General features: G+C 51.9%; 6 protein-coding genes across 6 annotated transcripts; 3 read left to right on the top strand and 3 right to left on the bottom strand.

Annotated features, from left to right (window-relative positions):
• Nucleotides 1-166: 166 nt before the first annotated feature.
• Nucleotides 167-3776, top strand: TGAM01_v201393 (hypothetical protein; the record flags this gene model as incomplete). The annotated part of the gene is made up of 2 exons (XM_018804754.1): nt 167-1949; nt 2011-3776. 2 exons carry the CDS (start codon nt 167-169, stop codon nt 3774-3776), a joined length of 3549 nt encoding a protein of 1182 aa, XP_018662022.1.
• A 241-nt stretch (nt 3777-4017) lies between these two features.
• On the bottom strand, nt 4018-5008 carry TGAM01_v201392 (coiled-coil domain-containing protein 25; the record flags this gene model as incomplete). Its single annotated transcript, XM_018804753.1, has 5 exons — nt 4018-4164; nt 4261-4514; nt 4578-4681; nt 4819-4858; nt 4936-5008. The coding sequence occupies 5 exons, from the start codon at nt 5006-5008 to the stop codon at nt 4018-4020; spliced, it is 618 nt and encodes a 205-aa protein (XP_018662021.1).
• A 2303-nt stretch (nt 5009-7311) lies between these two features.
• TGAM01_v201391 (hypothetical protein) lies at nt 7312-7689 on the bottom strand (the record flags this gene model as incomplete). Its single annotated transcript, XM_018804752.1, has 1 exon — nt 7312-7689. One exon carries the CDS (start codon nt 7687-7689, stop codon nt 7312-7314), a length of 378 nt encoding a protein of 125 aa, XP_018662020.1.
• Nucleotides 7690-12510: 4821 nt separating this feature from the next.
• TGAM01_v201390 (xaa-Pro dipeptidase) lies at nt 12511-14410 on the top strand (the record flags this gene model as incomplete). The annotated part of the gene is made up of 5 exons (XM_018804751.2): nt 12511-12875; nt 13003-13642; nt 13699-14070; nt 14130-14236; nt 14311-14410. The coding sequence occupies 5 exons, from the start codon at nt 12511-12513 to the stop codon at nt 14408-14410; spliced, it is 1584 nt and encodes a 527-aa protein (XP_018662019.2).
• Nucleotides 14411-17559: 3149 nt separating this feature from the next.
• Nucleotides 17560-18024, top strand: TGAM01_v201389 (hypothetical protein; the record flags this gene model as incomplete). Its single annotated transcript, XM_018804749.1, has 1 exon — nt 17560-18024. One exon carries the CDS (start codon nt 17560-17562, stop codon nt 18022-18024), a length of 465 nt encoding a protein of 154 aa, XP_018662017.1.
• A 580-nt stretch (nt 18025-18604) lies between these two features.
• TGAM01_v201388 (hypothetical protein) lies at nt 18605-25650 on the bottom strand (the record flags this gene model as incomplete). The annotated part of the gene is made up of 4 exons (XM_018804748.1): nt 18605-20142; nt 20202-25066; nt 25126-25391; nt 25456-25650. 4 exons carry the CDS (start codon nt 25648-25650, stop codon nt 18605-18607), a joined length of 6864 nt encoding a protein of 2287 aa, XP_018662016.1.
• Between the last annotated feature and the right edge of the window lie 1631 nt (nt 25651-27281).

Below are 27281 nucleotides of genomic sequence, written 5' to 3'. Positions count from 1 at the left end.
ATCCGCTTTGAGCGTCCCCGGTCTAACCGGGTGCGGCCCCAGTGCCTGATCGAGTTATCATAACAGGGTCCCCTTCAGGCAACAGCAAACATCCAATATATAGGCAGCGCAATAGGAGGAGTGGCAGTTGGCGAGCAGCGTTTCCCCGTTTCTCCCTAAGCGCAAGATGGAGTCTATCTTGCCGATGGGCGGCTTCCAGCTGCCCTTTCAGCGTCGCCTGAGTCGGCTTTACAACGACACCAAAAAGTCCAGCGATTTTGTCAAGGAGCCTGCTCAGCATGAAGATGACCCCGAGATCAAGGCGCTCTATCGCAAATTGCGCATCCAAAAGGATCGCTTTGTCAGCTGGGGACTGGAATGGTCTGATCCTAACCAGTCTGCTGAAATCGATGAGTCTCTTTCCAAGGCCGGCCTGAGTGAGGTCGTCGGCAGCATCATGTCCACTATTAAAGATATCCTTGCCGAAGCCGAGCCTCTATGGTTGAGTTATAAGCGAGTCGTTGAGGGAGTTCGACCATCACCTGATCGTAAAGCACCGCTTGTTCAATGGGATAAAGGGCGATTTGAGGGTCTAATTCATGATCTCACTGCCTCCATCGATACCCTCTACGACTTATCGCGTATGCGCTCATCTGACACTTTGAACTCCCCGGTAACAAAGTCGACGTCCAAGGCTTCTGCTTCGGAAGGAGATTTTCGACCATTCGAATCAACGCGGATGCAGACTCCTCAGCAGCTTGACCCCAAGAGCTTGACACACTTGCAACCTTTGCAAGATGGGTTGAGCACCATATCAGCATCTCGTCGACATGTCGTTTACATGAGTAAGACAGCTTATTCGGAACTCACAACCCAGGGTGCTACCAGACAACCCTGGGCCCCTCTGCTCCTTGAGTATGCAGAGTTTGATCCAATCTATTCGACTACGGGCATCATGCCCCCTATGGCCCGCTTCGAGAAGCTTTCTGCTGGTCTTCAACGGGATCCCCAGAGAGCTCCTGGCTCGTGGACTGGCCTACCTCGCCTGCTCGGCTACTTTGAAGATCTTGAGAACTCTCGACTGGGCTTGGTCTATCTCTTCCCGCCTTCCTTCAACACCTTGGCCTCCAATCGTGTGAGCCAAAACCCCCAGTACAGTCTGCCTACACTGAACGACCTCCTTGCTCGTGGCGATTCAGAACCTCCGCTGGAGGCAAAGTTCCGCTTTGCATATAACCTCGCAAATACAGTGTTTGATATGCATGCTAGAGGCATCACCCACGGAAATCTCTCCGACGCCAACATCTTGTTTAGCAAAGGCACAGCGCCAGGGGATAGCGACGGCAAGGGACATGTTGATATTCGCCGACCTGTGTTGTCTTCTTTCGACGTCTTCACTGAAGAATCTTCAATTACGAATTCGATATGGCAGCACCCCCTCGATCCTCGAGCTACGCAGACATCGCCTCTTCCAAAGTCTACTGATGAAAGAGTTTTGGAAGTATACTCCCTAGCAATGGTACTTCTGTCTATTGGACTATGGACGAAGTTGGAGAGCCTCGCACCAAACGCAGCGCCCACAACTGTTCCAGAATCTGCTTTGGATACACTGGCCATTAGATGTGGTACACTGTACATGAAAGCCGTCCAAGCCTGTTGGAAAGTTGTCGACGACGAGCTTTCTGGCGAGGTCAAGGGCGAATCCCTGCTCTCTGGTGTGCAGATGCGCGTTACGCGGTTCTTAGAGGCTTGCTGCATTCTCGATGGCGTCAGTGGATTCGAGGAAAGGCTGGGCCATGAGCCATCCCCTATTGAAGCTGCTCCATTGCCCACTATAGGGCCTTCGAAAGACTCTAAAGGCTCTAAAGACAAGAAGGCAATGCCAGTCCCTGCGGCGCCTACGAAGAAACCTCCTCCACCACCAGTGCCAGCCCCAATTTATACCCAAAACAAGGGCATTGAGACCTATGGTACGTGACTACCCGCTCCCATTGATGCATTAAGAAGAGGCAATAGCTAACAATGGAATAGAGCCCGAAATAAAAGAAGGCAAACCGGAAGCCAAGGTTCGATTGTATCCACATGTACCGCTACCTCCAGATGTTGTGGACAAATGGAATTCCATCCTCATGCCTCAGATCAACATCGCTCTCAAATCATTCTATCGCAAACACCCCGAGTCCGTGGAGATATCTCTCGAATCCGTAGGGCCCACCCCTCACCAGACCAGGCCTACTGTGTTGGTGGTCTGCACATCTGTTGGCAAAGTCCGTGCCATCTTGAAGAAGAAGCTGGGTGAGCTGTTTGACGATTCCACAGGCTTTGGTCTCAAGGTGTGCCGTGGCAGCGTCATCAGATCGCGACGACAAGGATCAATCATGAGATCCATGGCGCGAGGAAGCAGATCCAGTGGACATCCATCGGGCCATGATAGCGATGACGAACATGTCGACGCTGTCAATCCCGAATACCAAGAGAAGCCCAACAATGGTGCAAGCATTGGGGCTTGGATTGGAGACCGACACTTGCCTCCGGTGAGCTTTGGCGGTCTTGTCATTGTTGACGAAAAGACGTATGGCATGACCGTTCACCACATGCTCGACGACCCGGAACGCGATTTTGGAGTTCCTGATACCACGCGTAGCAGCGCTATTCCAGGGCGCGAGTGGCAGCCTGAGTCGACATTTGGTAGCTTCGATGGCGATGACTACTCGTATGAACTGTCCGACACGGAATCAGAGCCTTATTCTGAAACAGACCTCACTAGCGACTACGACGATGAAGAGGAGGAAGACGAAGAGTATAGTGAACCTGGTGATATCCCAGGCATAGAGCCCGGGTGTGGCGATGGCTACATAGTCACTCAGCCTGCCCTAGACGACGTGGAAGAAGGCTTCTACCCTTATGCCGAGACCGAAGATGAAGACCATCTTGATACTTTCAGCCTTGGTGAAGTGTATGCTTCCAGCGGTATTCGCCGCAAGGAAGCTAATGGATTGATCCATGAAGTTGACTGGGCCCTTTTCGAATTTTCTGACGGACGTTTGCCCGAGGACAATTCGATCCCTAAAATATCGGATGGTGGAACCCAAAGGTCCCGCAAACTCGGAAAGAAAGCCCAGAGCAATCAGCCGATGCTTCGGCCAACCACCGTGGCCCCGTGGTCAGCACTTCCCGGCCTGGAGGTGCAATGCGTTGCACGAACCAGCGGTTCACAGACTGGGCAAATCCTACCGGCCTTGACCAGCGTCAAAATTTACGGACGTCAGTCTCCGAGTCATACATATCAAATCGCCAGCATTCTATCTGCTACCACAGGGCAAGACACGAAGCCTTCCTATCCTCTTGGAATACCAGGAGACAGTGGTGCCTGGATTGTCGATCGGCAGCACGGGCAGCTCTGCGGGCATGTATTGGCCTGGAGTCAGCGCAAGCGCGTGGCTTACATTTGCCCTATGGACGTCTTGCTCCTTGACATTGCGCAGACTCTGGAAGCATCCGAGGTGCGACTGCCAGGAGGCGAGCCTGTTGTGATGGTTAGCGATCCCGAAAAACATGGCAGTCTGCAGCGGGAGGAAGAGGACCAAGAAGAGGCTTTTGATGAAGACAATGACGATGATGAAGATGAGGAGTTGCCTCCACTGCTTGTCGGCCAGCCGTCGAGCCCAAAGAGAATTGCATCACCGACCGCCTCGTCAAGTCCAATCAGACTAGAAGTTCCGTCTGAGATGTCAAGCATCACTAGGAAGATGAACAGTATAAAGATTGGCAATCGGAGGGTTGACGTAAATGTGTAACGCAAATAAAGAGCATTTGGTATTGGGTATGGGACGGAATCGATGGGACACTATTATCATGTCATCTCTTGGAGAATATTCTGCTTTTAGTTTGGATCACAAATTTTTTGAGTAGTACTATGGTTTTTTTTCTCTTGCAATACCCTACTTTTTAAGGAACAGGTTCACAGCTAGGCAATGATATTTTGAATTTTTGTTATAATCGCTTTCTAGATGGTCCTCGTGAATATCGCCCATTGATCTACATAAAATCGTCTTCCCAATCCGCCGCCCGGTCTTGGTTGCTCGACGCGGCCATGTTCTCCTCGGTGAATATTTCATCGTAGGCGTGGTCTTTCTGCCATTTCTTCTCTTTCCACTCCTGAGCTTGTCGCTGTTCTTCTTTTCTCTGTCATTGGAAAATTGGTTAGCCAAACGATCAGTCGGCATCCCCGAAGTTGTAGCCTATGCAAGGCAGCAGTCTTTTGCGAAAATGCACACGTACCTTGATTTGCAGTGCTGCCTGCTCCTTGGCGCGTAGCTGCTTGAGCATGTCGTCCTTTTCAGCCTTGAGGTCGGGCTTCTTTTCGACTTTGGTCTTGTTGAGGCGGTTGACGATGGGGTTCTCGCGGTTGGGGACGAGGATGCGTTTGACTTTTCTTTGATCGTGGAAGCTGACTTGGCCGACGTCCATGCTTCCATCCTTTTTGAGATTGGCCCACGGGGTGTAGATGACGGTGATGTTGTCTTTCTTATTTCCTAGAGAACCAATTGCGTGAGATTCTCATGAAGAAGTATTCGATAGAGATGAAAGAAGCAAACCTTCTATTGAGTTTGCCTTTGTGAGCTGCGCCAGGTCCATGACCAGCTCCTGGGGCAAGTCATCCCAAGCCTGGCCAGGCTGCATGCGAAGGTAGATGTGGGCGCTGGAAAGCTTGTCGACGTGGAACTAGAAAAACTCTCTATCAATTTCCATCAAAGTAATTGAAGCTTGAAGTCTTTTCCTCATACCCTAGATGAAAGAGTCAGCTATGAAATTAAATCCGGGGGTAAGGCCTCATACCAGACATCTTCCTCCCAGCCATACTTGATCAAGTCCTCATCTGCACAGAGAATAAGCGCGCGCAAACATTAGACAACGTCCTCAGCTCTTCGGTGAGTGAGTGGGTAGCAAACTCACTCTCATACTTATCTTTGCCCACATAGATGAAGCCCGCCGGCTCAACCACGTTGGACGTGAAATAATACACCATTTTTGCTTTCCTTTTCTGCTTTTTTCCCCGGTTTCCTTTCGCTCGTATCCCTTTTTTGGTCTCACCAAAGCTGTTTTGTCTCAGTTAAAGATCAGGCTGCTTTCTGAACTTTCCCAGCGCCGCCTCCAGCTGCTGGCTGTTATCCGAGGCTTTCCTTTAAGCTCCTCTTCAAAAGCTCGTCTCAAGGCCAGGCCGAAAAGAGGCTGCGCGGGTGTGGGGACCAGCTGAGACACGTGATCCACATCATTTCTTGGGCGCTGCCGCTCTGTTTAGTGTTTAGTGTTTAGGCTACTGAATGTGCCTGGTGTAGCTTATTAGCACTTCGTTTTGTGCTAAATTAAGAGAATCGCAAACAAATACCCGTATCTAAATGACTACGAAGAATACTTTCAATTTTTGTAAGACTACTATTTGATGTGTGTATAATTGCAGCTTCTTGTACTTGAAATCTCCGAATTCTGTGCTTTTGGCTTCCCAGCCAGTAAGGTACATGTATTTCATTGGATGCTATATGCTTTGGCCATCACCAAATCTCCCTTACATCCAATCCCCAGAAAATACAATCTCTACCATACTTTGCAAATCCGCTTCGATAGGCTATTAGGCAATCACCCGGCGGGCCGTCATTACGTCCGTGCTTATCCATCTAGGCTGCTCATGGAGAGCACCGAAAGAGAAATAGAGATGAGAAACAAAATGAAACGAGGTAGCCTCTTTGAGAAGGCCTCTTTGGCTCACGCCCTCTCTCTCATCACGCCCTATCAAAGGCTGTCAAAAGGGCGTGCAAACACTAGAATCCAGCCGTATGGTTAGTAAAGTCCGAAAGTTTTCGGCAAAAAGCAAAGAGAGATCCAAGGCAAGGGCCCATGTCTGTGCTACCACCCCTGTCAACAGGACTTGTAGTTGAATCTATGTACTACTTGCTACGATTTCAATCTCATATCGACGCAAGCTATTCAATATTGCTTATACGAGCAACATGATTAAACAGATAAATTAGGTGTACAAGTGATTATGTCCAAAGAGGAGCCACTTATACAGCGAGCGGGCACAAGAGACAATCTTTGGCTAGATCTTGTTCACTGTCATCGAAGACGACTACACAGAAATCGGGCGTATAGGATAAGCACATAAACTACATCTATGACGGCATCCTATCTGGCAGCACTCTCCCGTATTTCTGTTTATGGTAATTTATGAGAAGAGCCTTTCTTTTCATCACCTCCATTCAGCTTTCCCAATACCTTTCCTATTCCTTTTCAGCCCTGTCTTAGACAAGCCACAATCCTGTCGGCTCTCAAGCTTCCGCCTTTGCCCTCCTCCACTTCTGCGGCGGAGTTTGGGTCTGTGGCTCCTCTCTCCACTCCATTTCATGCGCTGTAGTAAGATACGTTCCGTTTCGTTGCTTCTTTCCCCGGTCTCATGAATCACGCCCCTCTCAGAAGAGCCACATCAGCCCAATAGTGACCCTGGATGTGTATCTCTTGAATCTTCCCAAGAGACACCCACCCTCTACCTGACAGCAAACATTCGTATCTTTATGCACTATTGGAATTCTTGTGGGCGTAGTAGCTGTAATCGTCTTAGTCTCTTGACAAGGCGCGTACAAGCGTTTCGCTCTCTTTCCATCTGCTTCTTTTCCCTCCCTTTTTACTGGGGACCCATTTTGAACATACCTATAGCTTCCTTGCCTATCTGGCTGGCTGTGAGTCTCAGCTTTCGCTTAGCCGACGGTGAACAATCACTGTGCATATGATTATCTCACTAGTACTACGCTGTGGCTAGCCTTTTTGCTCGGGATTTAACGATCCGAGCCTTAGTTTCAACGGATAGTGGGGAAGTTTTTGCAGGCTTCTCCAATTTATGGGGATCAAAGCTGAAGTAACCATGTCTAACAAAGCAGGGGTGATCAACTACGTAAATGCGCAGGATGACACATCGCCGTGGAGATACACTTGTATGAGAAGTATTGCAAACTGGCGTACCAAAACTATCTAGAGCTATCTAAAACTATCCACGGATAACTATCCGTGATTCCCAAGAGCAAAAACAAACTGACATGCAATCGCCAAAAGACCCTATCCACCCCAATTCCATGATTCCCTCAATTACATATATTAGCGTCCCATCTTTTCCAATTCCTACACCTATATCCATGTACAACAGTTCAGATCGGCGTGTATTGATCTTGAATGGATTAAACCATTATGCTTTATTGTAGGGACAAAAGCGTCAGCGCATCTAGCAATATTCTGCTTCTCCCCAAAATACTGCGGTGAGACTGAACTTACCTACTGCTGAAATTAAGCAATTACTTGGACGAGGATCGTAGTTTTGGTGAGTTGATTGATGCCTCCAGCGACTTGCTTGTAGGCCTGGATACGGATCTGGTACGACCCAGGTTCAGATATGTTCATACGGTCAAACTTGAACACAATGGTCTCGGCAGCATTGCCACCATTCGTTGGCTCCCATGAGGCAGCTAATTGTCCTTTGAGGACACCGTTGACCTCTTGGCCATTTGCATCGAGAGCGTCTGCATGGGCCATGTAGTTTCCAGTTGGGTCCGCGACGGCTAGCTTGGCCGTGATCTTGATGTTTGTGCCGCTTTTGATGGGACTTTGTGGCTTGGTTGTGATCTGCATGGGAGGAGAAAAGCTCATGGTGTAGCTGGAGGCCATGTTGAAGATGTTGGGTGAAATCTTGAGAAGAAGATGTTGCTGAGAGAGGATAATGCTCAAGTGTTGACAATAATAGAATGACTATTGGCTTGGAGGATCTGAGATTGCGTAAAGAAGCTGTGCTGAGAGTCTGGGTTTTTATTTTGGAAAAATGAGGGCGAGAAAGCCGCATTATATAGACGAGAGGAAGCCTACATCTCCCATAAGAAGCGTGTTTAAATTGTGGGCAAGGAGGATAACAAGTCAGACACCTACGTACCACCAGTTCAATTGACACTATGCTTTTGAAATAGGAGCCTATAGACCTCCAAATTCCAAGGATACACCCAGTATGTGGCATAGAATCACTAGGTACAAGTGACATGAGGCTTGATGGCATTTGAATCTGATGACCGTGGTCAAACCCAGCCCAGTGGGGGACAGAGCCAATATGCAGGGGGGGTCAGTTGTGATGCTCTCTTCACGATTGGACAGCTCATGCAATGGTTTGTCTTGAACTGAAAAAAGTGTACCCAAGGACTCATATGCGAGTTTGTTTGCTACACACAGTAGTGGTATTGGTGGGCAATTTCCCCTCACCTCATATAATTCTCTAGCTTTTGTGCCCCAGCGCTTCTTCTCTCTTTCTTGCAATTTTTTTACTTAGTTCATTCCATTGATTCGCTCACGTAAAGAACCCCTAAAAGTCAAAGTAGATGCTCACATATCTTAATGCCCCTTTGACAGCCAACGCCTACGGTTCATGAAGACGTTTGGCCCAGTTGTATGATCACCCTCTGTCCCTGCGCCAAGATGAGGCTGAACGCTAACCGGGTTTCCGGGACAGGGGAAGGGGGGTGCAGCCAAAATGACAACTGACAACCTTTCCGGGCAGAACGATGCTCTGCTGCTACTAAGCGTATGTCTCAGATAAGGCTGCCTCGGCTAAGGTGATAGCTGACGGCAGAGGGGTCAGGTAAAGCAGACTTACTGGCAGCGGCTAGGGTTACATGTTAGATCTGTGCTTAACCCCATCTGTGTCTCGCCGGTCTCCCATACCAGCCCTACAATAAGTGGCAAGCAGCTGTGGAGAACCTAGGCTTGTTATGTGGCAATGCCTGTAGTTGCAGGTATCAGTAGTACCGGGAAAACAAGGGGGGCCTCGCGGGATGCTGCATTATCCGATTGTTTTCTCTTCAAATGAGAGTCAGGGCACGATTTAAGGCGCGGAAGCCTATTTAAATCCGGGGGACAAGGACGAATAGGAGGTGTGGGGCTTACGGTTCTGAGAGGTATTATACATGGAAGACGGATAGTAGTGTTGGGAAGTAGATATAAAATAGAACTCTTAATATATACTAAAGCCTAGTAGTGGAGTTTCGTGTGTATTGCCTGATCTCCTGCGGTGCAGGAGGATTGAGTAGGTAGCTAGGACTTTGGTATCATAAACAGCCAAGCATATGTTCTCACAGAACAACTGGCAAGGTGGTACAGTCAATAAAGCTACATACAAATTTCATGGTATTTATTTGCCTTGTTTATCATCTGCTTGTGCCTGGAACAGGTGTTCGTGTGACTGCGCTACCAAGTTCCCGAAGTCCGCAGCTACTCCTAGCGGAACTGTCAGGTCACAGGTAAGACACCTCGCCTCATTTTAACAAGACCCGCCTTGGAAACCTTTAGAGATAGACAGACAGATAGAGAAAGTCTATTGACAAGCTAGTTGCAATATGTTTCAGTCTATTAGCCTATCCAAGTGCTGAAAGCCCAGACTAGTTGGACTTTTTGACATGCGAATGGTTACACCGGGTCCATCTTTCGCTGTATGATTGGTTACCAAACGGGGATCTACCGTTATATTTACCTACAGAAGCTCATGCAAGATTCCTTGAAAACAACGTTTTTTTGTGTCTTATGTGCCATCCATAGACCAGGATATGCTGTTGACTCGTCTTCCATTTGGCTCTCCCTGCCGGGTACCTGATAATGATCCTCTCATTAATCACGGTTGATATGAGATTAATTGATCAGGTCCGTGTATGGTTACTGGAAGAAAGTCGAGACAGAGAAGATGGCATACGCATGAATACTGGGAGGTGTTAGTGGATCCAAACTATGAGAGCAGTCTCGACTTGAATTTAGCAAGGACTCGGGCAATTTTCCCCTCGTGATACTCTTTGCTTTTACATTCGTATTCGTATTACATCCTTTTTGTTGCAATACAAAAGCACTACCGGAGTGCCTGAACATTTGTGTAACCGGTGGCACCATATACAGACGGCATGATCGCCTAGGACAGGGGTGTAGATTTTCTGACAGTTGCATAGGGCGTATCTGCCGGTAACTGTTTGATAATACACTCATCACCCTCTATGAGCCTCACCTTGAAGCTAGCTAAGCCATTTGATTATACGAGCTAACGAATCGGAGCGCTGCATTAGTTTCCGCCTACTTGGTTTGACAGAACTGATCAGCCCCAGGATCGTTGCCGTCCTCCCCATATGGGGCATCGAGGTGGGTATGTGGCGCGGAACATGCCGATTCCGACTCTATTTCTGTCCCGTCACATGCAATATCTTGACCTACATGAATGCTTAATTAGATGTCAATATGACCCATGTCCGGTGATGGGCTGAGAGAGGGCTCCATGTCTGGAAATGGAACTATTTTGCGCCTATGGTGTAGATCACTCGGTCACTTCCGACGAATCAGAAAAGGATCCGGTGTGCTTGAGCCAGCTGCGGTACTGAAACAGATTATTGGTTGCTTTTTGATACCTTGTGATGCTCTTGGCGGCTGTCTCGAGCGATGACGACGTGATGGCAGCCTACGATTTCCTCAGGTCCGCCGCCCACGGCTATTCAAAGCCGATACGACGAAGAAAGATAGGATCTACCTATTCAGGCCCGCCAAAGTACTCAGATTTGGCACTATTGATGTTAATCTCTCATCGTCTAGCTGTATTTCCGCGGACTGCAACTGCAATCACGCCCCTCCTTGAATCTACTCTACTCTATCACACGAGATTTCGGTGAGAGTATCAGTCATTAATAACAAGTAGGGCCGAAAGGACACTGGCTGGCTGGTCAGAAGCCCCCTATGTAAAAAAAGAAAAGAAAAAATGGGACTCGGCATGATGATGTTTGTCTCGGTCTTTTACAGCTTTGCTCTTGCGGTGAGGCTGGCTGGCTGGCTTGGATATCACACTATCCGGTATCCAAGGGAGAGGTTGTGGCACAAGGATCTAAGCGAGCCCCGGCACTAGATATGCTGAGGCGGATGATGTAAACGGTTAGGAAATGGCAAGACGTGATATGACTTTCTATCGTGGGGGCGTCGTAGAGCTGAGCTGAATGGTGTTAGTGGTCGATCTTAGCCAGGGGTCTCTGTATGTATGTGCTCGACGAGAGGCGTACAAAGTACCCACTTATCGTCTAATACGCAACACTCTATGAGGAGCCGCGAATCAGGCAATCAAGTACATGTAGCCAGACTTGGACTATTGCTATCTACTTGACCGCAGCCTGGTAATGTTAAGGAATTGAGACCGGGCAAGTGATCGACACGCAAAGATCCATGACGCAGCCACCGGAGAGTGTGAAGTCTCCGGTCGCAGTGCTGCTCGTACTGCTCAATTGTATGGACGTACTCATTTTTACAATACCTAATGATATTCAACATCTGTTAGGCTAGAAAGCCCAATCAATAGAATGATGGACTCGCTTTTAGAGACTCTGAGGATAGGAGAGCCCGAGACGTTGAAGCAATTCACCCCACGCCAATGAGCTACACTAGTACCGTTTATCTTAGCACAGCATTGTCTGTCCTAAGGAACGGGAGGCCAAACAGTGAAAGATCAAAAGCGTTGAAGAGGTGCTTTGGCCCGTGCAAGTGTAGCGGAAACGTAGCTGCATACCCGGATCGCTGCATATCCGGATCACTGCCGGAGCAGCTGAGGTTGCACCGAACTGAAACTGGTATAGAGCAAAAACCGGAGCGTCATATGCTACGTGTATTAATTCCACGCCCCTGAAGCCCAGTGCCTGCAAGGGAGGTGCTCGTTACATGACCACTTCTTTGCTTTTGTTGTCTATGCACCTAGATGGAAAATCAAAGGCGAGAAGTACTTACATGTACCTACAACTGGTAGGTGTGACCATGTAAGTGCCAGATGTAGTAGCTCCCGGCGAGAATTCAGGTCAACTGACGGCGTAGTCACAGATGAGTCCTACCAAGTGAATGGTGGATATATTAGAATTGCAGTGCTACAATCAGTCCATATGCTGGCGTGTGTAAGTGATACGAAAGCCGCTGACAGCCGCTGTGGAGACGAGCCATCCATTTCCAGCGAGCGGAGTCCCTAGATTGGAGCTACCAGACTCTAGCAGTTCTTTGTTCCAGGAATCGAGAGCTCTTGAGGCCTTTGGGGGTCCTGTAGGGTCCTGTAGCTTTTGCTTTATTGCCTGTTACGGCATCCATGCTTGAAAAGCTATAACAAAGACAGCAGATGAGAGTGAGGTCCTCTGCACACGACTTGCATCTATACCCTGTATGATCATATTGTAACCGAGCTCAGCACTTGTATCTGCTGCTGCCACTCATGTTCATGAGGATATTTACCGACCTCGGCCGCAAGAATGGATCCCATCCATTCTCTCTCTTTAGCGCACAAAAAGTCCCCCAGCATACAGAAATACGGCCATCTTCGATGGAGTGCATGAGAAGACCAAAAAATCTCGGACCCTGAACTACACGTTGAGTGGCCTCTATAGACAGCAACATCCACCCTGTCCCGCTAGAATCAGAGACAGACAGCGCTCCAGAGACCCAAGAGCAGAGCCCATGCTGCGACTCCATCGGCCAACTCTGCCGCTCCTCCAAGGACCCAAAAAGCCCCGCGTCGGCGTGAGCCTCCCCCACCATAATCATCATCGCCAGCTCCAAATCCGACTCCAGCCTCGGACAGCTTTTGCTCCTCCACGATCCTTTTCCCCCTCACCTCTCCCTCGTTTTTTCTGCTCCTCATCCCACAGAATGGTTGCCGAAGACTTCGAAGCCGTGCTCAAGGGCAAGTACCCGGGCAAGTCACACGCCCGCCGCGTCGTCGACCTCATCCGCAAAAAGGACCCCAACGCCAGCGGCGTGCTCTATCTCGAGGGCCGCCACACGAAGCTCCTCGAGGACAACGACTCCCCCGAGCCTTTCCGGTATGCTATGCTATGCTATGCTATGCTATGCTATGCTCCAGTTCTGCGATGATGCGCAGACATTCTCTGGCTTATAGGGCCATGCATACTTGGGCATTCTGCTAATCAAGCGTCTTCTTTCCTACAGACAGCGCCGCTACTTCTACTACCTCACCGGCTGCAACCTCGCCGACTGCTTCTTCACCTACGACATCGCCTCCTCCAAATCCACGCTCTACATCCCCCCAATCGACCCCCACGATGTCATCTGGTCCGGCCTGCCCACCACCATCGACGACGCCCTCAGGCTCTACGACGTCGACGAGGTGAAGCTCACCACCGACGTCAACGCCTCGCTCGCCCACCTGGCGGGCACAAACCCCACCTCGACAGTATACGCCATCCAGGACCAGGTGTCGGATCACGTCACCTTCATCGGCTTCGATAACAAGGACTTTGAGCTGCTCAAGCCCGCCATCGAGGTCTCGCGCGTCGTCAAGGACGAGTTCGAGGTGGCCATGATCCGCAAGGCCAACGCCGTGTCCAGCGCGGCGCACAAGGCCGTCGTCGAGAAGGCCAAGCAGGCGTCCAACGAGAGGGAGCTCGAGGCCGTGTTTTTGGAGCGGTGCGTGGCCAACGGCGCAAAGGAGATGGCGTACCACCCCATTGTGGCCAGCGGCACTGCGGCGGCGACGCTGCACTACGTGCCCAACGACGCTCCGCTGGGAGGAAAGCAGTTGTTGTTGATTGACGCTGGGGCTGAGTGGAATAATTATGCCGCTGATATCGTAAGTAGCCTCACCTCCTCACTCCTCGCCGTTACTAACCGGCCATACCGTAACAGACCAGAACCTTTCCCCTCAACGGCAAGTTCACAAAGGAGGCCCGCGAAATCTACGACATCGTCTACAAGATGCAGCAGGAGTGCATTGCCGTCATCAAGGCCGGCATGCACTGGGAAGACGCCCACGTCCTGGCCCATAAGATTGCCATTGACGGCCTGCTGGCGCTGGGCATCCTCAAGGGCAACAAGGACGACATCTTCAACGCCCGGATCAGCCAGGCCTTCTTCCCCCACGGCCTGGGCCACTACCTGGGCATGGACACGCACGACACCGGCGGCAACCACAACCGCCAGGACCCCGATGTCATCTTCCAGAACCTGCGTCTGCGAGGCCAAGTTCCCGCCGGCGGAGTTGTGACTGTTGAGCCTGGTGTAAGTCATTGCCCCAGAATGATCTAGGCTAAGAGCTGGCTATCTAACACAAGGCACAGGTCTACTTTTGCAAATTCATCATCGACCCGTACCTGGAGAACCCCGAGCAGAGCAAGTACATTGACTCGTCCGTGCTGGCCAAGTACTGGGACGTCGGCGGTGTTCGGTAAGCAAACAAATCTCGTTTCTCATTATCCTTAATTTAAACTTAAAAAAAACTCCAATGCTAACTCGATGCAGCATCGAGGACAACATCCTCGTCACGGAAACCGGCTACGAGAACCTCACCACCGCCATCAAGGAGGCCGGCCAGTTGGAGGCCCTCATGGCATCTAGCTAGATGCGGCAAAAACATATTGCTAAAATGAAAGAACAGTAAAATAGCTTCAACACACCAAAAAAAAAAGGACAAAAGAAATGATAGAAGAATGATATCAAATCTCGCTCTTTGTGCACGCTAGACAACACGAGATTGCTCCCAGTGCCAATCACAGCTGCTGTGCGAATTGCGCTGACGCGTACCCATACGAGTCGCCCAGCCCTGCGTCTTAGCAAGCTTTAATAGTCAATGTAAAATGGCACCGTGTATTTTAGTCAAGCCAGCGGGCCTCCAACTACTCCAGACTAAGCAGAGCTGCCCGGCAAACAAAGTCCAGCTTTGTCCGGCACTCAAAGAGGGAGGACCCCCTTTTGATGGCCCGTTCTCCGGAAGAGCCATTACTTACATGCCATAACTCTCTCACACATCCGGTTCAATGCCCAACGGCGAGACAAGATGCGATGCTCTCGCCCTCTGCCTCAATCTTCAAGGTAGCCAGGGCTAGTAATTAGTTTTTTTTTTTTTTTTATCTTGTGCACGCTACTCACTACAATGGAGGGTCCTGAACTCGCGCGTAAGCCTGTCCCGGCCATACGGCGGCGGCCCGTCCCAGGAACGCCCGAATATGACCATCAATATCAGGCCGACATCTACGACCTGTACTCGGACAAAGCATCACCATCACAGTCAATTGCGCCCTCACAGTCACCAGGAATCCAGCAACTGAAGCCCAGTAAATCAACCGCCAGCCTTGAAGGATCGCAATGGCAAAAGCCGGCAGCTCCTCCATCAAACATCCGGCCCGCCACCGCCATCTCGTCTCAACAGATCAGCATCGAGACCTTCTCAGCCCAAATCAGCATCACAGCACCCGACGATGACTTGCCTCCTCCGCCCCCCTATCCCGGCCTCTCAGCTCCCTTGGCACCGCCTCTGCCTCTTCGTCAAACGCAGAGCTCTTCAGCACTCCCTACCGCAACTTCTTCATCGCCAGTCTTCTCCCCACGTCCACGCCCACAGCCCCAACATGCCGCCACTCTGCCCGTAGACGTGAGCGCAGATGCAAAGCAGCAAGATTCATTCTGGCAGTCCGCCATGGGCAACGCCCAATACTTTGCCTCTGGCCTCATCTCCCATCCCTGCGAGTCCACGCGCCACTTCTCCATCATCCGCCACACCAGCGCTTTGATCTGGTACTCTGGCCCGTCCACCTCCGTCTCCATCTCGGTGCTCTCAGACGAGCCTCTCCCGGCCTCACGCACGCTGTGGATGCAGCAAAAGGGCTTCTCCGGCAACATGGGCATGGCCATCAAGGCCTTTGCCGGCACCACAGGCTCCTGGATCAACGTCACGCCCGCGCGCCAGACCGCCGTGAGCGACACCCCCGAGGCCGACGAGCGCATCATCCAGCGCGACTTCAAGCGCTTCGGCAAAAAGGCCTCGGGCAAGCAGAAGAAGCACATGCCGCGCGAGACGCACGTCGTCCGCATCCCGGCCACGGCCTGCGACGGCTACTTCCGCCTCGTTCTCTGCGCGGGCGCTGAGCCGGGCAAGAAGATTCTCTGCGGCAGCCCCGTCTTCCGCGTGGCGAGCACGTCGACGGATGTGAGTGTCATGAGAGGCGCCAGCCTAAGCACGATGCCGCTGGAAATGGGCGTCAAGGTCGCCAGCACGATTGGCCAGGCCGTGGCCAACCGGTACATTGGCGTGGCGAGCACGGTGGTCAACAGCCAAGTGAGCAACATTGTCACGAACCAGACAGTCAAGAAGGCTGGCACCATGGCCTATCAGAGCTACCAGGCCACCGGCATGGGCGATACGGTGCAGGAGAGCTGGCAGCGGCAAAGGGCTCAGTTGGAAAGGTATGATTCTCTCATGGAGAATGTGCCAGTCATCGGCTCCGAGGCCGGCCCTGAAGCCCCTTTTCCAATGAAATTCGACGGCAAGGTGGTGCCAGGAACAGGGCGGTCATATTCGGAACTGAGCATACCGTCAGCGAACCTCAGCGGTGTATCGGACCAGATCAAACTTCGCATGCCGGGCGTGTTTGCCGCCTGGGCATGCATTCACATCCCTCCCAGCAACAACACTGAAAAAGCTCCAGGAAACATGATCCCCACAGATTGGTTCGAAGCCATCGTCACCATAGCTCCATCCCGCCACGCCCCTCCCTCCGTCGCCATGGAAAACACAATCACCGTCCACATCATCCACGACTTCCAAGGCGCAAATTTCGTCAGCGCCAAAGTCAAAGTCCTCCTCATGGGCTACCTCCACGCCGCTCCCGGGCACAACACGCCACCAGAAGTCCTCGTGAACCAACACTTTCAAGATGTCGACAGAACAATGGCCAGTCTAAGGCGTGGAGCTTGGGGGCCTCACGATATCGTGGCTATACTGAAGAGCGTCAAGTCTAGCCGAACGTTTGCGGAGAGAGTGGATGATACGACGGGGAAAGTGGTGAGGCAGGTGGATAAAATTCCTCTGCATCGGGTGGGCATGAGGTCGGACGTGGGCTTGATGCAGGATAAGGCGTATGGGAATGGGGGGTTGTGGATTGTGAGGTGATGAACGAGTTGAATGACTGGAAGTTGTACTATTGCTGATGCACTATTCTATTTGGGCATACATGTTTTGCATTTTATAGCGAATTGGGAACGAAAAGGGCAAAGGAGTCAGGCTAGCATTGCATTTCATTGATTTCATACTTAATGTCTAATCTACACATCTAAAATCATCAGCACCACTAACAACGTGAAATACTTCAAGCCCAATAGCTTGATGAGGACCTAACTCTTACAAACGAGAGTCCAACACCCAGCTTCACACTTCTCGGATTCTCTAACAAACAATATACACACCTCTCCATTCTTTCCTTACAATACCAATATCAGCGCAATCCACCATGAAATGAATATATCAATGTACTCAACCCCCATTCAAAGTTGTCCAATACACTGCTCCAACCTGCTCAATCCGGTAATCACCCAACTCCCGGCAAAGCCCCGGCTCTCGGCCCATCGCCCGCGCTACCAAGAAGCTTCGGCAATCCCTCCAATGGCCGCTGAATAATTACAATCAATTTTCGACCTCGAACTATCTCCTCTCAATCCTATATCTACAACCAAAGAAACAATCTCAGACACATCAATCACCGATCCAATCCCACCATGATCTGCTCATCCTGCCGCTCCGCGCTCCGCCTGCGCCTCTCCCTCCCCGCGCGCCCCATCATCACCTCTTTCAAACCAACCGCCTTCAAAGCCTCCCACCTCACCATCCGCCACATCTCCTCCTCTCCCTCTCGCCAATTCTCCTCCTCTCGTCCTCTCTCCTCCTCAATCCAACCACAACAAAATGCCGAAACACAAACAGACGCAGACTTAGACACCGGCATGACCCCCGCCGAATCCTCCATCGCCGCCATCCTCGCCTCCAAGCTCAACCCCACCGCCCTGCTCGTCCAGGACATCTCCGGCGGCTGCGGCAGCATGTACGCCATCGACATCACCTCCTCCGCCTTCAAGGGGCTCAACATGCTCAAGCAGCAGCGATTGGTCAATGGTGCGCTGGGCGATCTGGTCAAGGAGTGGCACGGCGTGCAGATACGGACGAGGGTGCCTGAGGATGCTTAAAAAGACAACTAGAGGAGAGAAGAAAAAAAAGACAAAAGATAAAATGGAGGAAGCTTTTTTGGTTTGAATGATGGCCAATTGTATACATAAACAAGATTGGGTGGGAGTCAAGAGCTCATGGTCAGGCGATTATATTCGAAAAGCCGAATATATAGCATCGCATTGTAATAAGAATCTCTATTCTGCATTGCTATGAGTACACGCTACATATTGCTGCAGTAGCATGTGAGCATATCCATCTCTGCATCATCCATGGGTCAATTGCTTGAGTAATGAATTAGAAGCCTAGCACCTTTGACCCCAATCTAAGAGCGCTTGGTAAATGGTTCAGTAGCTGTACAACACCTTTTCGTAGCGACCAAGCGTCAAGAGCCATGGTACACATTTGGCTTCCAAGACACAGCCATAGTATGACAAGGTTGCTCATCATATAGTCACTTGAATAAGCATATATTCATCTTTTACTGGCACACTGTTGGTAACTTTGAAAATGTAATTTAATCTATCATAAGACATCAACCGTAAACGCTTCCAAATCAAAACGCCCCCTCCTGCCTTCTTTCATCATGTTTATCATACATTACTCCTTCAAATACGTAAAGACAGCCTCGCGCTCCTCCACAGGCATCACGCGCAGAAGCTCTCGGATGCCCTTCCAGCCAGCCTTCTCATTGCCGCGAACAGCCTCAGCCAGCTCAGCAGCCAGTCTGTCGGCCTTGAGGGCCTCCACCTTTTGCGCAATGGACTGAGTCTCCTTCTCGTACCACTCAGCAACCTCCTGGTCCTTCTTGTCCCAGCCGGCAATGCCGGACCAGCTCTCCAGCAGCTTCAGACCCTTGGCGCGCGCCTCGGTGGCCTTGGAAGTGTTGGGCTGGGGAGTAGGCAGGATGCTGGTGTTCATGCGTTTGAGGATGTACTCCTCAGTGATACGTCTGCGCAGACGCCAGTAAAAGTATCGGCGGGCGTTGGTCCAGTCGAGAGAATCGCGAATGACACCCTTGGCCTTCATGCGGCCGGCACGGTCGTGCAGATCAGCAAACTGGATGGCAATCTGCGAGTAGACGGGCAGAAGCTGCTTCTCGCGGGCCACAATCTGCTGCTTGATTTTCTCCGCATCCTCGCTGGAGAGCGTCTTGTCCTCCAGCTTCTTCTTCAGCTCGGCGTAGGTAGGATCCAGGCGAGCCATAGTCTCCAGCTGCTTGTCCTTGCGATATTTGATACCAATCATACCCTCGGGCTCAAGAACACCACCACGAGCCTCGGTATCAGCGTACATCTCCATGGCGTTGGGGTTGATGGTAGGATCAACAACGACCCATGAGCCACCACGGAGCTCGCCAAAGGGAGGAATGTACACAAAGATTGGCTGTTCGTACTTGACCAAGGCATCGACGATGAACGATCCGTACTTGAGCACCTCGTTGTACATGTCTCGCTGACCACCGGAGAAACCACGCCAGTTGGCCAAGATCATGAGAGGAAGCTGTTCACCGTTGTTGAAGTCATTGATGGCCTGGGCAGTCTTGAATGCAGAGTTGGGGTACCAGACACCACCGGCCTCGTTGCTAATCTGTTCGGTAGAATCGGGGTTGGCAGGATCGGCGGGGGTAATGTTCTCAACACTGCGAGTCTCGACGGCGATAACTCCCATGGGGATACCGCCCAGACGAGCACGACCAACGACGACAGTGCGAGCCCAGCCGCCAAGGGCCTCAACAAAGGAGTCCTTGTCGAACAGACCGCTCTGGAAAGAGCCGTCGTCCTCTTGCTTGCCGCCAATCAACCACCGGACGTCATAAGGCTGCTTCTGAGGAGGGTAGTAGGTGACATCACGGTCCCAAGCATCGAGGCTGGGGCTGACCGGGACGGGGTTGCCGCGCTTCTCGGGAACAAACGCCATCCACTCAACAATCTTGGAGACACCCTCAAAGTCGTCGTTGGCAGTCATGTGAGAAACACCGTTGCGGTACATGATCTGGGTGCCACCAAGCTGGAGGTTAGATGTGTACACCTCACGACCAAGCAGGTTGTTCAAAGCGGGAGCACCAGTAAGGATGATGGGCTGGCCTTCAATCTGGACAGCACGCTGACCAAGACGGACAAGATAAGCACCAATACCTAGAGATTTGTTAGTTATAATTACTCGAAAGGCGTTACAAAAGAAAGGAAAAACCTACCAACTGATCGGCAAGTGACCAAGGTAATGGTAAAGATGTCGTTGTAAGCCTGGCTAGTGGCACCGGCAATAAGACCAGATCCCCTCAAGCACTCAACACCAAGGCCATCCTCCTGGCCAACAATGGTGACAATCTTGTAGCGCGTTTCACCCTCCTCAACAACTTCCTCCGTAATGACGGTGTCCTTGAAGCGGTCCTTGGTCTTCTCATCGAGGTACAGGTAGCGGAATCCGCCCTCGTGATTGTTAGCATCGTTCCAGGCAACCTTGAAGTGAGGCATCAGCTCATTGGCGAGACCAAGACGAGCACCAGAGTTGGCAGACAGGTAGATGCGAGGAATGCCGAGTTTGCGAGCCAGCTCAGTGCACTTGTAGAAGAAGTTGTCTTCCTTGGGGCCGAAAGACCCAATGTTGTAAGTGATATCGTTGGCGACAACGATGAAGCGGCGACCAGCGGGGTACTCGGGGGTCTTAGCCTTGATGATCCATCCCACCATACCGCAGGTGTTGGTGCCAGGCTCGCGGTTGACCTCGTCCAGGTTGTCCTTGTCATCGAGCACAAGCTCGGTGAATGTAATACAGTCACCAACCTTGGGCTGCTGAGGCGCCAAAGCAGGCTGCCTCTTAACAGCCTTGGCCCAGCTGTTCTGGATGGCCTGGCGGAACAACTCGGGGAAGTCGTACACGAATTGGGTACCCATCAAGTGAGCCTTGTATCGCTTGGGCTGGAGCCAGTTCTTGGTGGCATAAGGAGTGGAGACGGACAGCAAGTGAAGAGGTCCCTTCTCCTTGGTGCCGCCAATGCTGTGGAAGACCCAGTCGTCCTTCTCGGACTTGCGCTCGGCATACAGGTCGACATCGACGACATAACCAGAGGTGTTGGTGATGGTCACACGCAGAGGGTAGGGGATACCAGTCTGGGGATCCGTGCAAACAATGCGAATTTCCACCTGGGCAACACGCAGTCTCCAAGCACGAGCGCCGAAGCGATCCAAGAAGCCCTGGAGAGACTGCTCAACGGTAGCAGGGTCGAGCTGGAAGACGGGGGTGAAGTTCATGAAGATGTGGTTGAGATCAGAGTTGTTGTTGCCGATAATCTCGAGAGCGTCAAAAATGTCGTTGATGACTCGGTCAGCCTCGGAGATGAGGTATTCAGCAGTGGGGATCTCGTCACGGAGACGGCCAGGTCGGATCACAGCACGAGTAAAGTAGCGCTTGTCAGAGTCGACAGTCTTGCCAACAGCCTCGTACACGTGAATGTTGCCGTTTCCTGTGAACTGGGGCTTGATACGGAAGTTGGCAAGACGAGCAAGCTCAAGCTGGAAAGACAGGGCGGGTTCGCTGTGACGAATGCTGTCGTCTTCCTCGTAGTCGGGGCCTCGGAATGTGTAGTAGCCAGGGTAAGAGCCATCGCTGCGGCCGCAGATGAAGGTCAGACGACGGACACCACGGACCAAAAGCTCGCTCTTGAGCCCCTGGACAATAGGAATAATGCGTGAGAGGATATCCTCGTCATCCGTGCTCTCAGTGTCTCGAACGGCAACGTTGATGACGGCTGACAGCTCGTCGCCGTTGTTGCGGCTCTGGAACTCCTTCTTGAGAGCTGCAAAGGGCTTTCGCTTGCCACTCAAGTCAGCAAGAAGATTAGACTGACTCGTCTGCTTCTTCTGCTTGTTGTAAAAGTTCAACGTCTCCAAGGCCTTCTGGAGCATCTCCTCAGCGTCGTCGATGTACTTGACAGGGACCATGACACCCTTGCGGGACGGGCCACTGTTCACTTTGGCAGTGAGGTAGGACATGTCGCTGATAGAGTTGATACGATTGAACTCCAGGCCGCTAGGGGTGCCGGGAGTAGAAGGAGCAGCAGACTGAACGGGAACGCCAAACTCGTTGTTGCCAATCTTGCGCAGCTGGAAGTCCCAGGACACATAGAGAGGGTTGTCAGACTCGTCATTGTGATACTCAATCGACTGGAGCATATAGGCACGGTAAGCACGACGAACGTAGACCTCGAGAGCCGCCAGAGAAACCCAAGGATCCTCGTGAGCGAAGAAAGAGGTCAGCACATCGAAGACGGTGTACTTGGAATCGACAACCTCCTTGATCACCTCGAGGCTAGGCTCCCGGTGGTCCCAGCCGCTCTCACCGTAGCGAGAATCGACAACAGACGATCGCAGGATGTGCTCCATCTGAGACGTACGCTCCTCAAGGGACGGCAGAGAGCACTGGATCATAATCTCTCGGGCCTTGAGCGACACCTTGGAGGTGGCTCGAGAAGAGAGCTCGGTCAGCTTTCGCAGCGACTCGCGCAGGTACTTGTTGATGTTTCCGACATTGGGCTTGTTGGGGCGGTACTCCTCGAGAATGGCAATGACCAGAGCGTTCTTTGAGCTCATGCGGCTATGCGAGAGAACGATCTGCACAACCTTGGCCATGTTCTCCTTGTTCTGGTCTCGAAGATTCAGGATGACGCTCTCCTCCTGAGCTCGGCTCTGGAAAAGGCTCTCGACCGCCCAGTAGGACTCGAGAAGGTTGTTGATGACATTGAGCTCTCGAACCTTTTGGCCCTCTGCGTAGTTGTCAAGCACCTCGGTAAGGGGCGCCAGCGTGGTTCTAAGCAGACCAGCATCACCGGCCTCCACATTCTCCTCGAGGAACTTGCTGAAAGCCTTGCTGAGCGCCTTGGCAGGGAACTCACCAGTGCGAGCTCTGCCTCGCTCGACAATCTGAGTAAACAGGGTGTCCAGCTTTTGGGGCATGCGAGCATGCAGAGCAGCAAAGTGGGCGTTCCACTCGCTGTAGGGCAGCTCAGGGTCACGGAGCACCTCAATGAGCTTCTTCAGAGTATCGGCCATGACGACAGAGTTGTCGAAACCATTGAGGATGTTGAGCAGCACGTTGTGGTATCGGACGAAGCGCTGAGCGGGCTTGGTACCGACAACAACAGGGTCGCCGTAAGCGGGAAGCTGACCAACGAAGGCCTGAGCCTGCTTGACTCGGGAAGGGTCATCCAGGGCGAGTATTCCAAGAATATCTCCAGCCTCCAGAGTGGCTCCGGGCTGCTTAATGAGCTGCACAATACCGTCCTCCTGGGCAACAAGAGGCATGTACATCTTCATGACCTCGACTTCGGCAAAGGTCTGACCAGCCTTGATGTGGGAACCGTTCTCGACGGAGTACTTGACGAGCTTACCAGGACTGGGAGTTCGGAGCTGAGTGGGGTCATTCTCCTGCTCGAGCAGACAGGTCTTGCTATCAACCGACAGACGAGTGGCACCAACCTCCTCCTTCCAGTAGACGTTGTGGCTGTGGCCGTCAAGAAGGATAAGGAGACCACCATCGCTGAGGGCACGAACGCCAACAGAGCACTTGGAGCCGTTGATGAAGAGGTGGTAGGTGTCGAGACCGGCACGAGTGGCAGTGAACTTGTATCGGAAGCCCTCGTAGATGAAATCAATGGTGAAGACGGTCTTCAAAATCTCCTTGGAAGGCACCTGGCCCTTTTCCAATCCAGATCGGTACTCGGCCAGCAAGGCCTCACTAGTGATGTGAGCTCTAGTGATGGCACCACACACAACCGCCAGCATGGTATCAGGGCGCTCAGCGGTAAGTCGCTTGGAGATGAGCTCGTCCAGCCAGCCAGTGGAGATTGTGTTGTCCTCGAAAGCCTCAGTCTCGAGCAGCTTGATGAGGTACTCGACGGTGGTTCTGAAATCACCACGAATGCTCAGCTCCTTGAGCGCAATAACCATGTGCTTCCGTGAAGCCTGTCGGTTCTCGCCGTAGGCGAAAATGTGACCGAACTGACTGTCGGAGAAACTGTGAATTCCACCCTGAGTACCGACGGAGAAGTAACCCCATACGTTTGAGCTGGAACGGAAGTTGAGCTCGTGCATGACACCGTTGGAAGGCTTGAAGCCCTCACCAGGATCCTCAGAGGTGATACGGCAGGCAGTGCAGTGGCCCTTGGGCTGAGGTCGGCGCTGAGACTCGGCAGTGCCCTCCAGCTTGAAATCGAAATCGATGTCGCTGGAAGTTCGGGGATCCACGCCGTACAGCAATCTGATGTCGCGGATTCTGTGCAGGGGGATACCCATGGCAATTTGGAGCTGAGCAGCCGGCAGGTTGACACCGCTGACCATCTCAGTGGTGGGATGTTCGACCTGGAGACGGGGGTTGAGCTCGAGGAAGTAGAACTTGTCGTCGGCGTGCGAATACAGGTATTCGACAGTACCGGCAGAGACGTAGCCGACAAGCTGACCCAGTCGGACGGCAGCGTCCTCCATGGCCTTGAAGGTATCAGCCTTGGCAATGGTGACGGGAGCCTCTTCGATAATCTTCTGGTGGCGACGCTGGACGGAACAATCACGACCAAACAGGGAAATGTTGTTGCCGTACTGATCGGCGAGCAGCTGGACCTCCAGATGTCTGGCGTTTCCAGCCAGCTTCATGATGAAGATGGGCGAGCCAGGAATCTCGCTAGCAGCAGCCTTGTAAAGGGCCTCAAACTCTTCCTCGTTGGTAACCTTTCGGATACCCTTGCCACCACCACCCTCGGAAGCCTTGACCATGACGGGGAAGCCAATCTGCTTTGCCTTCTCCAGACCCTCCTGCCATGAGTTGACGCAGCCCTTGGCGTAGATATCGTCGGCAACGGTGACGATGCCCTTGTCGTCAATGTCGACAGCGTCGACGCCGGTTCCGGACCAAGGAATGCAGGGCACCTTGGCGTGCTGTGCGACGATTGTGGAGGAAATCTTGTCACCCAGTGATCGCATGGCAGAGCCAGGAGGACCAATGAAGACGATCTTCTTGGGCGATGCGGCGAGAGACTCTGGGAGCTTTGGGTTTTCAGAGGCGTGACCCCTAGAGTGTGATTGTTAGTATGTATTCGAGCAGAATCTCGTAGTTTTACACAAACTCACCAACCAGCCCAAACGGCATGGACGTCCATACGCTCGGCAATGTCCACAATCAGCTCGACGTTGGCATAGTTGTGGTTGTTGGTGCCGCCGGGGACTTCGACGTAGTGGTCAGCCATTCGAATGTAGTCGGCGTTGGCCTGTAAATCTTCGGGCGTGGCCATGACGGTGAAGTGGATGGCCCTCTCGTCGCCAAACGTCTCGTAGGCCCATTTCCGAACTGAGCGAATCTCCTTGACGGCGGCGATACCGTTGTTGGCGATCAGAACCTGTTTCACAGATAAGTCAGCGCAAGCTCTGCTGATAAGCAGCTTTCCAGTGGTAAATGCTCACATTTGTAATGACAGTGTGGCCGTTGTGCTCGGCCACAAAATCCTTGACCTTGCTGGCGGGGGCATTCGCCAGCCGGTTGCCTCCAATGAAGTGGTCTGCGATCTTGTGCTTCTCGGCGTAGGTCATGCTGCCGTTGGCAACAGGCACCGTCCGGCCATTGGCGCCATTCTGGACGCCGTTTGCTGAATCTGCCATGGCTGCTGTGTGATTCCCGGAGTTGTGGAGGGAGAGGAGGAGATAAGAAAAGAGGGCGAGAAGCTGATTATAGAAGAATGTGGATCGTAGGAAGGGTCAGAATCGGCCGCGGCTGGTAATCTGACGTGGAGGGATTCTGCCGGCACAGCAGCAAGTCGATCAGAATCGAAGTAGAATGGTAAGACGAATTAAGATGGCCCTGCCGGGGGGGGGTTATGCGGACAGGCGATTAGGAAGTGATTGCAATCCTTCGACCTTTGTGTTTGTTTCGTTTTGTTTTCTCCCAGCTTGTTGGCCCGCCAGGGAATGAGGCTGAAACAGGAAGAATAGCAAGAAAAGAAAAGAGAAGATGGCCACAGCAAAACGAAGCCCGCTTTCGAGAGACGGATTAATAGACGAGGAGGGGACAGCCAGTCTTGTCAGCGGCGGGATTGGGTGTATTAAGAACAAAAAAAATCCATGGCAGTATCGCAGGATCTACGAGGGGCAAGGGAGGGGAGAGACTCGGTGGCAGGGGCGTGCGCGAAGCTTTCGGGGCCAATTTAGTGGATTTAGTGGGAATTACGGAGCAGCTCTGGCGACGATTACTGGCCCAGGCGGAGGCTCCAGGGGACGTGGCCTAGATCTGTTGGGGTCAGTGGGACGGCTCAATGCAAACGTACATGTAGCACATACAGCGATTAATTGCTTTTTGACTCTCATTGAGTTTTGCTCGGTGGATACCTTGGGCACCTACAGCATCACTTCTGGCTGCTTCTGTCTGTCTCTTGGGGCAGCCTCTGTGTGTGGGGGAAAAAGGGGGAAGCGTCTTGAGTCTCGTGCTTAGCACGAATTCAATTCATGGTGGTGGAGTGAATTTTACCTCGTTCTTGGCCGTGTGTAGCCTGAGGGAATTGATGGCGAGTGTATAAGCTTGACCTAGCCTTTATGGAGGTGGATATGGCATTACCCTACTTTGCAAAAGGTTGGGGTGATATCAACTATTTGTATGGCAGCCATTGGCGATCTGGCTGCCGGGGAATCGATCGATCATGGCCAGCCAAAGAGGCGTATCAGGATATCAACCGCACACGAGTATAGCTGCAGGTCCTTGAAGCACTATCCTTGGCCGCTCAAACTCTCTTCGTGTTAGTCTATGGCGTAGAATGGCGTATAGTGCTTGCTGTAAGTAACTCGGAGCTGCATCAACAGCCCGGGGCCTGCCGTCACGGAGCAAGTCAGGTTGCGGCTTATATGACGGACGAGCAAAGGATTCAGGATTGGCGGCCGAATTTGGCAACAATGCAATGGAACATTCCGTGTAGAATCAAAGACAGGACGCATTGATCTATTTTGGTAATACTAGGTAGTCGTGTGACGAGCCGTGCTTACAGGCTACATCGGCCTGTCTCTATCTAGCAACGGCGGAGGATGACGGGGGATCTACTTCGAAGGAAGGGATCTATCTAGCATCTAGGGAGTGCGGATAAATTCATCATGATAAGCAACGGCGTTGTCTCTGTTATCCCTACGCCATCTGCCCTTCCGCCAATGGGATAATCCCTTTTACAACTGTGATAAGCTGTCTGTATGTACGCTACTGACGACATCAAGATCCCAAATCGCTCACGGTGCGGCTATTACCTCTTCAA

The sequence above is a fragment of the Trichoderma gamsii genome (genome assembly GCF_001481775.2).
Source record: "Trichoderma gamsii strain T6085 chromosome Unknown Scaffold_3.2, whole genome shotgun sequence".
In the NCBI taxonomy this organism is placed as follows: domain Eukaryota; kingdom Fungi; phylum Ascomycota; class Sordariomycetes; order Hypocreales; family Hypocreaceae; genus Trichoderma; species Trichoderma gamsii.
The sequence above is the reverse complement of the archived record's forward strand: the minus strand, read 5'-3'. Positions and strand labels throughout refer to the sequence as shown.